The sequence below is a fragment of the Emys orbicularis genome, chromosome 7, assembly GCF_028017835.1.
Source record: "Emys orbicularis isolate rEmyOrb1 chromosome 7, rEmyOrb1.hap1, whole genome shotgun sequence".
NCBI classification, from domain to species: Eukaryota; Metazoa; Chordata; order Testudines; family Emydidae; genus Emys; species Emys orbicularis.
Window position 1 is genome coordinate 87,361,552 of NC_088689.1, and position 12,054 is coordinate 87,373,605.

Sequence of the window (12,054 nt, forward strand, 5' to 3'; positions counted from 1 at the left end):
GGTGAGGTAAGGGGGGCTGGAGAGGGGAGAACAGGGTGAGGGCATGGGCATGTGAGATGAGGGAGTTGGTGGGAACAGGGCAAAGATGCAGGTGTGCAAGGTGAGGTGGGAACCAGGAGACACGGGTGAGTGTATTGGAGAGGGGGGAACTGGGCATGGGGAAGAGGGCTGGGGAGGGGGAACCACATGAGTGTGAGAGAGCAGGGATGACTAGTGTGTGTGGCTATGGGGCGACTAAGTGGTTAGTGCATGTATGTGCATGTGAGGGAGGTGCTGACTGAGGGGTGTGGGTGAGGGGGCTAAGGGATAGGGATCCCAGTGAGGGTGCACGCATGTGAGGTGAGAGGGGGGTCAGAACTGGGTTAGAAATAAGGTGCAAATTGTTAACAGTGAGGGTTATAAATAGTAAAAATAATGGAAACATTTTTAAAGATTGAAATAGATAGAAATCTGGGTCTGAGGGCACACAAGGACTGTAATAAAAACTGAAGGAAAAAAGATGAAAATCAAGTTATAGAAGAATTAAATGGAGGACAAGAAAAGAAATGGGAAAGAATGAAGTCAGCCATGGAAACAAGAAAGATTATTTTATATTAAATTAGCTTGATTCAGAATTTTGATTCTACAAGTTAATGGTTATTAGGCCTAGGAAAAAAACTAACATTTTCTCTCAGGTGTTGAACTGGAAGGGTTGAGAGTGTCCAATTGCACCCACCCACTCAGCCTGAGCAATTATGGGGCACAAGGCAATGTGGGACCCAACCATATCTTCAGTTTCCTGTTTAATCTGTGGGGATGAATCAGCCTTCTAGAGGTAAGAGGCAAAAATGTATGTGTCATCAGCTCATTGTGGCTGAGTTGTCAGATGTGAGCATATCCTCAGCACCTCTCAGCTGTCTCTGACTAACCTGGAGCAGCCTGACAACCCTTTCCCAGGAAAACGTTGTTCTTACAAATTCATTCTCTGGTCTATGAGACATAGGAAAGAACTATCTCTGCAGGGGACTGCTGAACATGACTATGCCCACCTCACAACAACCTTGAGGCAGAGAATTGTTGAGCAGTTTCCCCACAACTGCATTTAACTCTCACTCCACTACCAGCTGGTTCAGTGTGGTTTAAGAGGGAAACAGGAGATATCAGAGCAGAGAGAGAGCACACAGATGTATCAGTGCATGGAGATAAGAGAAGGGTGGGACTTACTTTAATTTTCTTTTCTGCATCAAACAAAATTTTCTCTTTTCTTTGCTGCCTCCCCCTCAGATCCCCATTTTCTCATTATATAGTTACACCTATGGATATTGGTGTTTCTTGCTGTCAACAGGCACTTAAAGTGAAAGAGGGTCTGTGTTTTGCTAGGTGCCCCATATATGAGTGGGAGCAGTAAATAAAAATAAAATAAAATATGTATTTGCAATAAGTCAATTGATAATATTTCCAGCATGAACTAGTATCAATGTTATGTAATGCACTGAGGTTAATCCCAATATTTCCCATTCTTTGTATTTTTTAGTAAACTTACAGTAGATAAATTGTGGTCTGTTCTGTCAAACTGCATGCTGTTGTATATGTAATAGTTCATTTTGTGCATATTACCATGATTGCACAAGCAGTTCAGGTAATGGTACTCAATCACTGTGTGTGTACACTTCTTAAAATACTGGACCTAAAATTATATCTGTTTACAAAATTATTTGTATCAATGTTTTTGTCTAGAAATTGTCTCTCTTTTTATAAATGATTTTAAAATAATGATGTGTGAAATCTAGCTATAGATTGACTATATTTTGTATGTGATGGAAAGATTGCCTCCCACAAACTTTAAAAAAAATGCTGGCTCATGACAAAGTATTTTTGGGTTCAAGGGTCTGTACAGATTGAAATTCTAAAGACATGATGATTTTGAAATATCTCTACAAAAATAGTTTGAAGAGCTAGGGTAAAATATTCAAAAGTTTCTAAGTGACTTAGGAGCCTATGTCTCATTTTCAAAAGTGACTTAGGTATTTAGTCCTAATGGAAATGGGCCTTAAACTCAAGTAACTAGACAGTTTTGAAAATTTTACCCTTACAAATTATGCCTTATTTTAACATGTCCAATAGTTGTGAAACATCTTCCAGTAGTTGTGAAATATCATATCAAACTTTGCCAAAAAATATCCATGCTAGATTGCAAGCCAGAAAAATTATGCTTTTTTGTTCCTGAAAGTTAGAAGGGTGGAGGAATTTGAAATTAGGTTTAAAAGGTGACTAAATAAAACAATTTACAATCTTAATTATTAATCCAGCCTCTACTATAGATTCGTAAGAGATAACCTGTCATCATTCGTGTTATTGCTGCAAAATATCACAATTTTTGAACATTATGTTTAAAAAACTAACTTACAAACAGAGGAAATTCAGCAAAGCTTTATATTTCTTCCACAGTTCAGTCAATATGAGAGAACTGGTAAAGGCAATACTACTCTTATACTTAGTTCATGTGCCAGGAAGCACTTAGTAATGAGACAACAGTATGAATTATAAGCAAAAATAAAAGCATGAACATACATTTTAGAAAACCATTATTAGTGTATTCCTTGTATTGCAACTCTAGTACAACACTATCATCCCTTCTCAGTGCTACTGAACTCTTGTTTTCAAACACATTTGATTAGCTGGTGTAACTGTTCTTCATTATTACTCCCAAATCTGAAACTGTTAATCATATAGCATGTCTTCTCTTGTCCACTGTTGCACTGTTTTATTCTTTATTCTTTACATACATTTTCAATACATCTTATAACCAAATATACTATAAATCCTTTAAAATTACGTAAAAAGCAAACTCCAAGTTCCCAATTATTAAGTATAATTACAATATTTCAGAGGTAAAATTCTTTTTGACATATATATATTAGCAAGCAAAGCTGAAAGATTATTATGTATAAGTGAAATTAAGTCAGAAGTGTCTGAAACATCATCATTTTACAGTTTCCTTTCCCCCAAGTGTTTTTCTTTAGGGAGTTATACGTAATGACCAGCAGGAAATAGTACCAGTGGCTGACTCTAGCCTGTAATCTTTCTTGTATTTTCTGAAACAAAAAGCAAAACAACTCATGAAGAAAACATTCAAACTTTAGGCCACCATACTCCAATCAAATCTGTCTGGGTTGAACCTTATGCCTGCAGAGACTGCCTTTGCAGTCACTGGGGCTGTGTACAGGTACAAGAGGTTCACCCACACCAACCTGATGATAGTACTGAGACCTTATTTTGGATTGCATCTTTCATACAAATGGTATCTCAAAATGTTTGAAAGTTTGTATAAAATAAGCAGATCAATTTTGAATTGGATTCCTGAAGCAAGTAGAATGCCAGTGATGAAATGAGAATGGGAGGAGAAATGGAGGGTTTTTTAAATGCATTTATTTGCTAACAAAACTAACAAAAAATGCACCTATTTAATGCTCTGAGCCATATGCCCATTCATTATACATCTACAAACAACCAATATCCAACAAGTTGAAACCCCTCCCAAACTAGGAAACAAATGAGGCTTGTGAGATCAACAAATTCAAACTGTCACAAACCATTGGACAACTTACTCTAATGATTCAGTTGACATTGTTTAAGACAACTATTACTGCAACCAAACACTTTTTAAATTGTTGAATTTGTTCTAATCTCCAGCATGTTTGCCACTGATACGTAGTTTTAACCCACTAAATCCTTGAGGTGTCTCTGATTGAATACAGAATATTAAAACAAATTAAGTCGCATAAATAAAGCATATATTCCTCCCTCTCCCACACACCACTGGTCCATTTTACCTGGTAACTCTATGCTTTTGTCCATGAACACTGAGAACTCTTTCATCCTCTCCCTGACTTGCTCCAGGGTTACTTTCCAAATGTGTATCAAAATAAAACTGACCTTAGAAACACAAAAACAAAAATATTTCAAAATAACATTTATCAGAAAACTTTTAAAAATATATATTTTAGTTCATTGAATCAGAACAGCTGGTATGGCTCCAGGGTAAGTAGTTGTTCAGTCTGCCTGAGAAAATACTAGCTGCTCCATGTAATTCAATTGTAGTAGTCATACAAACCAACAATAAAAGGCATATGATGGAAGTTTTCTGAATACTGTAAAGCAGCTCCCTTGTTTCAGAAGTCATTTTCTTTGATCCTAGATATTTATCTAGGATTCTTACGATCCCAGGACCAAATGCTCCTAACAGATTCACACATGTGAACCCTTACACTCACACAGTATCCCATTGACTCCTATATATACATTTATTTGTCTCTAGCTTTGGGATATACCACGTCTTTCTGTCTGAAAAAGATTTTTGGACAATATATTTTAAGGAAAGGTGTTTTTTTTCTCCTTTAGATTTACATCAGGTTGAGATGTTTGGGTGTTTTCTGTGGTGGAGAAAGGGAAAACACATGATGTGCTCCTAATTTTATTTTGTGACTTTTATAATCAAGAACCTGGGTAGGCAATTAATTCATTATTTTATATCAAAAGTACTTGCTGTACACAGTATATTATCTCACTGTAGATTCAGGAGTTAGGCTTTTGCTGTTCAGAAAGTCTGGCTTTTCTGAAGTTGGCCACAAAAGTTTTATATAAGCCCATCCCTGAATGTACCATTTCTTAAAGGAAATATAGCATTATAGCGTGGTCTGAGGACAAGACTCTGTTCCAGAGGGCTCCAGAACATCATGGAGCTGAGTCTGGATTGCTTCGTTACAGAAGCATGATACTGGGTGATTAAATTAGGTTACTGGACCAAATCCAGAGCTCCTTCCTCAGGCAAACTCCCCTGGACTTCAGCGAACTCATGTTGACTATTCATTGATTTTAATGAGACTTGCCAAAGCACAAACCTAGTAAGATCTGAGTAAGGAGCTCAAGAGTTTGCTCAAGGAAATCAAAGTTAAGGACTCAGAAATATCTAATTGATAGGCACATTTTTAGATGGAATTGACGATTAATCAGAAAATGAGTAAGTACATGTAGAAATATAGATAAATTTTCCACTTGCCTGTGGAAAAGTTTGCTTTTCACTATTTGAATATCTACCAGATACACATACCTTTTCGAACACCAGACATCTGGGCACAAGGACTTTAATAACCCCACATGGGTGCTACCCAAGCACTGAAAGAAGGTTGGAGCACTATATAAACTATTTAGAGATGGCAGATCACTTGTGATGCCTCTTGGCTCCACCTGTACTTAAACCACCAATTAAAAATATAGTATTAGACTGTGTAGTAACTGAGGTGAAAAGTGTCAGATTTTCTAATGCTAAGAGCTAAAGCATTTTGCATTTGTGCTCAGCAATAGGAAACATTAACACCCGGTAAAGAAGAACAACATACTGATACAGTAGGATTTTGCATTTCAGCATTGCTGGATTATTTGTACACACCATTATTATTATTTGTAGGCTATTTATAGGCTTTTCTGTGGTGCTCATCACTCTTGTAACTGAGCACCTCACGTACATAAATACATTTATCCTCTAGGTCACTGTGACATAGAGATGTATTATTATCCCCATTTTACTAGTCAGGGACTAAGGCACAAAAGCCTAAATATTTTCTATGGGAAATCAATAAAAGAAGTAAGAAGAGCAGAATTTAGCCCAGAGGAATTTAATGACTTGCCCAAATTGGCTGAATTGGGAACAGAACTCAGATCTCCATTTCAATAATTTAACTACAACACCATCCTTCCCTTCCTAGGCCATACTATACTACTTGGATGATACATACCAAGAAGTCCACTGGCTTTGTCAGAAAAATGGTCAGTGTCCATGAAATATAATCCAAGGAAACGATTTGGAGACTTTACAAAAGCAATTTTTATTGTGATGTTGTCAGATGCTGACATTGTAAGACTTCTTTCCTTTTCAACAGCAATCTTCAGCCTAGGAAAAAAAGCAATCCTGTTTTTTCTCAGAAAAATGTTAAGATACTGATATAATGCTTGAGTATTTGGTGGCGGTATTATTATTTGCATTACTGTTGTGCCTAGGAGGCCTAGTCATGCATCAGGACCTGATTTATTGTATATATGCTGCTGTCCTTTTTAATCAGGTTTTTTTATGCACTAAACTTGAACTGAGGTCACAATTTCTATTCAGCAAAATGTACAGTAATTTGCTTCCTCCCACACATGCCCTAAAATACACATAAGCTAATATAGTTTACAGAAAAAATGTTAAATTAGCAGGATTTTTTGCTAGTGGACGTGCCTTTTTGCTCATGACAAAAAACTGCTTGGAGAAGAGGGAAAAGAATGTGCTTTTTAATGATCTTAATAACGGAAAAAAGTACAATATACAAAATATTGTAATTAGCACTAATGATGGATGAAAATTTAGAGATTTAGATACTTGTCAAAACTCTCTTGGGTATTTTACAAGAATAGTCTCCCATACGATATTCAGGACCTGACTTTCTTGTTGTAGTTTATTACTTCTGATTCTTACCCTACAAGGATTTGGAAAATATAGATGTCCATCATTATTATTTTCTTTTTAAAAAGCCACATGAATTCAAGAAGCTTATATCAGATCTTAACAGAGGTGAGCCTGAACCAAACAGCCATAATCTGAAGACACCCAAAGTTGAGCGGATTTAAATCCAGATTTTCACTTATAGCTGGCCCCTTGCTACAATGATCCAAATGAACCCCCTAAATCCCAATACCTCTAAGGGTTATAAAAATTCAGATCTTGGTCTAAATGTTGAGAAATCTAGCACTTAATTAAAGGGTCCATCCTGTGTGTGTGACATAAATCCAGCACACTTGCAGGCCTTGTCTAGATAGACTACAAGGAATTTTGAGCAGCTCACTTTGCAACTTTTGTTCTTGTCCACAACTGGTCTTTGAGATGTATATTAGTTAACCAAAGGAACCAAGAGAATTGGATGTCTAGAGTCTCCTTTTGAATTCAGATCTTTTGTGTGTTGGTAAGGTATGCTAACTAAATCAGTTAGCCAATCCAATAATAAAATTTAAAACACAGTTCTCAAACAGCAGAAATGTATTAAAATTACAGATACTTATACAAAACTATCTGTGCCATTCAGTCATACTGTCAAAGGCCTAAACATATTTTTTTAGGAATAAGATAGGTTAAATTTTAGGAATGAGAAAATCTCAGCTTTTTTAAAAACAACTTATTTATGAAAGTGCAATATACTTTAATAATTGTACTTTTATATGTGATCTCTGATTGGGTGAAGCACACAGTAAATTTGGTATCAACCAATAAGACTGTAATAATACAATAAACACAGAGTGAGAGCAACTGGTTGACTTTGCTGCACCAAAATCCAATAGATGAAAAAATAAAATTGACAGCAATCTTTCAGCAAATTAGGAATGAAGGCTTTTCAAATAAAACGTTGTTGGATCAAAGTCTCTTTCTGGGAAAATAAATATTTTGACTCCTAACTAGGAGCAGGCAGAAACTATTTATTACCCTATGAAAATGTTTCATTCTATTGACATGAGGCTGGGTTTTAAAAACCCAATCTCTCCCTTTCGCACCTGCAACGTGTAGGTACAAATAATTACAGGCCTCAGTTAGGTTAGTTAATTGCCTAACTACCAGATATCTGGACACAGTCAGGTAGACATCTAAGATACATAACTTGGGTCTGAGGTTATTTGAATCCAGAAAATCATAAGTGTACAAATGAAGACAGAGTTAGGTGAAAATCAGACTCTCTCTCTCTTAAATAAAGGAAAATGCATAAAGACATTTCTTACCCCTGGATTGTAGAGGAAGCAGACTTTTTCCATGGGAGTTTGGTGGTATGACCGCCATAGCTCAGCACAGTGCCTTCCTTTGATACATGGAGTTGCACATGAGGATCCAGGTTGGTAATTTCAAACAGCACAAAGTGATTTCTATTTCTCCCAAGCTTACCAGTGACAGAGATTCCTGAAAGTGCCATTAATGTAGACTAGTCAAGGGACACAATATTAATAATAAGTAAAAAACCAAACCAAAACAAAAAAGCTATTGTTACAGCTCTTTTGTAAGTGTGTTGTATTAAAGGGGCCAAAATTCAGCTCCTGGGCTGCATCCTGCTCCAATTTCCTATCCACATTTGCAGAATTTACTCTCCAGAAGTCCTCTATGGCCACAGTAATGGAAAAGTCATTTGGGGCCAATGGTAATGGCCAGCATATATGCCCCCTGACCTGCAGGCATATATGTCTTGCGCAGATTACTCTTGACCTTGGCAGCAACAGGCTGCCTGGCCAATGGTGCCTGGAGGGAGCCATAGCCCATGGGAGCATAAGCCCACATTAATTCGTCTGATGGATTGTTAATGTGTGTGCATGTCTGCACTAGAAACATTAGAGCCTGAATCTGTTAAGATATACTGGTGTATAGTAAAGCTTAGGGACATGCACAAGTCCCAGAATTTGTATTCATAATCAGAAGCCTCAGCAGGTTGGCCAGGAGGAGGAGCCTCCAAAGACACTAATCAAACCTACCCTTTTGGTGAAAATGTTTTGTTGATAAGTTCCTAACCAGCAATAGTTACCTGTTTATATTACATGTAAGATTTGGCAATCTCACCTTTGGCAGGATCTGATATTAGGTTAATGTAAGCTTGCGGCTGACCATCAATATTTAAACAAATGACATCATTTTGTCTGGGCAGTTGAAAGAGGAAATGTGGATATTCGTTGGCTAAAAACACAGAGAGAGAGAGAGAGAGAGAGAGAGAGCTCTTAATGTTAATAATAAAAAAATCCTAATAGTGCTGATATTGCAAGTGTTAGTAGTATTGAGTCAATGGGTTCTACAAAGAATGCCCTTCTAGAATGTGGGAAATGGAATTCTAGTTAGGACTGAGAACAAAAAGGGTTGTGTAAATGAGTAGTTTTCTATAGTACTGAGGGGCTGGTGTTGTAGAGGGGTAGAATATTTATTTTGTATTTTTAATTTACTACGTATGTGCATAATTAAACTTTAGGCAAAGTCCAAAGGATTACAAACACATTATTGTAAAAATCAATATGCAACTAAATGTATAAGGTGGCTACATAGGGTTGCCAACTGTCTAATTGCACAAACCCAAACACCTTGCCCCACCCCTGGCCCACTCCTTCCCTGAGGCCATGCCCTGCCCCTTCTCCGAAGCCCTGCCCCCACTCACTCCATCCCCCCTCCCTCCGTCACTCGCTCTCCGCCACCCTCACTCAATTTCACCCAGCTTGGGCAGGAGCTGGGGTGTGGGAGAGGGTGCGGGCTGGGGGATGGGGCCGAGGGGTTCGGAGTGTGGAAGGGGACTCTGGGATGAGCCTGGGGCAGGGGGTTCAGGTGCAGGCTCCGGTAGGGAGTTTGGGTGTGGGAGGGAGCTCAGGGCTCAGGCAGAGGGTTGGGGTGTGGGAGGGGGTATGGGCTCTGGGAGGGAGCTTGGGTGCGGGAGGAGGCTCAGGGCTGGGGCAGGGGGTTGGGGTGCAGGAGGGAGTACAGGCTCCGGGAGGGAGTTTGGTTGTGGGATAGGACTCTGGGCTGCACCTGGGGCAGGGGGTTGGGGTGCAGGAGAGGGTGTGGGGTGTGGGCTCTGGGAGGGAGCTTGGGTGTGGGAGGAGGCTCAGGGCTGGGGCAGGGGATTGAGGTGCAGGAGGGGGTAAGGGGTGTAGGCTCTGGCCGGGCAGCGCTTACCTCGGGTGGCTCCCGGAAGCGACTGGCATGTCCAGCTCCTAGACTCAGGGGTGGCAAGGTGGCTCTGCGCGCTGCCCCTGCTTGCAGGCACCCCCCCTGCAGCTGCCATTGGCCCGCGGTTCCTGGCCAATGGGAGCTGCGGAGTTGGTGCTCAGGGTGGGGGCAGCACACAGAGATCCCCTGGCCACCCCTCTGCCTAGAAGCCGAACATACCGGCCGCTTCTGGGAGCAGCGTAGAGCCAGGGCAGGTAAAGAGCCTGCCTTAGCCCCACTGTGCTGCCGACCGGACTTTGGCCTATTAAAATCTCCCGGATTGCCTTTAATAGTCACCGTGAGATTGAGGCCGATTCCGGGAGACTCCCGGCCAATCCAGGAGGATTGGCAACCCTATGGCTATATGGTGTCATTGAGTTTTAAACAAAAGCCATAACTGAAATCAACCATGTAGCATCAAATTATAGAGGTGCTGATAAGCAATTCTATAGTTAAAAGACATGTTAATTTTTTAATTTAAAGTAGGATTAAAATCCACTAATTCCACAATTCATTGACAGAATATAGCCTCCACACTTAGCATAATTATTGTTCAATCTATTACTTTTTAAATAAAATAGTTACTTTTACAGAGAAAGTAATTAAAAATAAAGAAATAAAATAGTGTTCAGAGGACACATCCAATTCCTTGAAATCACACACATACACACACAATCATAACTCTAACTTTAGGTGGGGATTTTGTTTTCTTAAAAAAAAACACATTATAGATTTTTAAAGTAAAAGTCTATGGGAAAGATACATTAATCTTGCCGATGTTGAAGTTTAAGTTGTGCATTTGACTGCAATTCTGAGGATGCATTGATTATCTATTGGAGTTGAAAGGGAGTTCATTGTGGAGTTGACAAGTCTGAGCATGTGATTGGGTGTTGTAATGTTTGTGTGGCAAAGAACACGCATTAAGGTTGAGCTGAATGTTAATGTCATCTTTACTGGTGATTTCCTTGATGTTTAGTGATCACATTGATAAGAAATACATCAAGTAACCTTAACTGTAAATTAGAGAAGTTTTTATTTTGGGAAATATAATATTGACATCATCTTTTGGTCTGCATACCATTGTGAATATGCAAGGCAGAATTCATGCAAATCATTTATACACAAACTGTGTCTCACAATATGAGAGAGAAAATGGAATGATATTACTATCTATTGTATTAGAAATGGTATTTGATCACATAATTAGAAACTGTGCTTCTGATTCTGCTCACTTACACCAATTTAACACCAATGAATTTAAGGGAGCTAGCTCCTGATGTACAGCAGCAAAAGTAAGATCAGAATTAGGCTACATATCATCATGCATATGCACAAAGGCTAGATTTAGCATTGTACATACCACCTTAACTTTGGCATTTCCTGATTTTTGGGGGCTTATACATCATAATCTTTATCAACTCCTATGGAAGCTTGTTTCATTCCATGTGTGCCTTAGGAGATGGGTCTACTGAGGGGAGGGGAAATAAGTATTTTTCTTTTCAGAAAAGACAAAAGACCTGGCTCTTCTTTCCACTTAAGTCAATAGCAAAACTTCTGTGACTGCAGAGGAAACAGCATCAAGCTCCAAAATGGTAAGCAGAGAAACTAAGTTTCAAGAATATTTAGTACAAACAGTGAAGAATAAAAAAGATATATAAAATGATAAATTATTATCTGGTTTGAGCAGGGAGCTAAGAGTCAGGACTTCTTGGTGATTGACTATTCATGTGACTTTGGGCAAACCCCTTAATTTTTCTTTGTCTGAGTTTAAACTATATGTAAAAAGGGAACAATACTACCTAACTCCATTCCAGGGATGTAGTGAAGATTAATTTACTTACAGTTTGTAAAGATCTTTAACAGCTTCATGAGAAAAATGTATTATATTATTTATGCTGAATAAAAGCAAAATCAGCTTGTTTTCCTGATACAATCAAGGTGCCTATTCAATAGGTAAATTTCTCAGTGTTTTCACCTTATGGAGTTTTGTTGATGTGTTAATTGTAGTGAACAACATGTAGCTTGTTTTGTCAACATTTAGAGTTTTAAAGCAATATTATGACATATATTACTTACTAAGAAGCTGTGGTGTTGTTTGAACAGTCCTGAAAACTAAAATGTTTAAAATTTAGATGAAAATTTCAATAAAACATTTTTTTCATTTGAAATATTTAATAAGGGACAATATTGTACCAAAGAATTTTAAGCAGAACTCTCCACTGATTTCAAGAGAGTTCTGTTTAAAAATAAATGCCACAATATGGCCCAAGGAAAAACAACATATCACATTAGACTTTTGATGTTCAGGGCTAAAACCCTGT

At 38.4% G+C, this 12,054-nt stretch overlaps 1 protein-coding gene across 1 annotated transcript in view; it reads right to left on the minus strand.

Annotated features, from left to right (window-relative positions):
• Positions 1-2,998: 2,998 nt before the first annotated feature.
• Positions 2,999-12,054, minus strand: part of LOC135880940 (inter-alpha-trypsin inhibitor heavy chain H4-like) — a 41,233-nt gene continuing 32,177 nt past the window's right edge. The window contains exons 18-23 of the mRNA XM_065407349.1: positions 11,810-11,845; positions 8,606-8,719; positions 7,783-7,957; positions 5,775-5,929; positions 3,813-3,915; positions 2,999-3,074 (exon numbers count right to left, since the gene is read on the minus strand). Coding sequence (XP_065263421.1) covers positions 2,999-3,074; positions 3,813-3,915; positions 5,775-5,929; positions 7,783-7,957; positions 8,606-8,719; positions 11,810-11,845 — 659 coding nt within the window. The remainder of the gene's footprint in view (positions 3,075-3,812; positions 3,916-5,774; positions 5,930-7,782; positions 7,958-8,605; positions 8,720-11,809; positions 11,846-12,054) is intronic.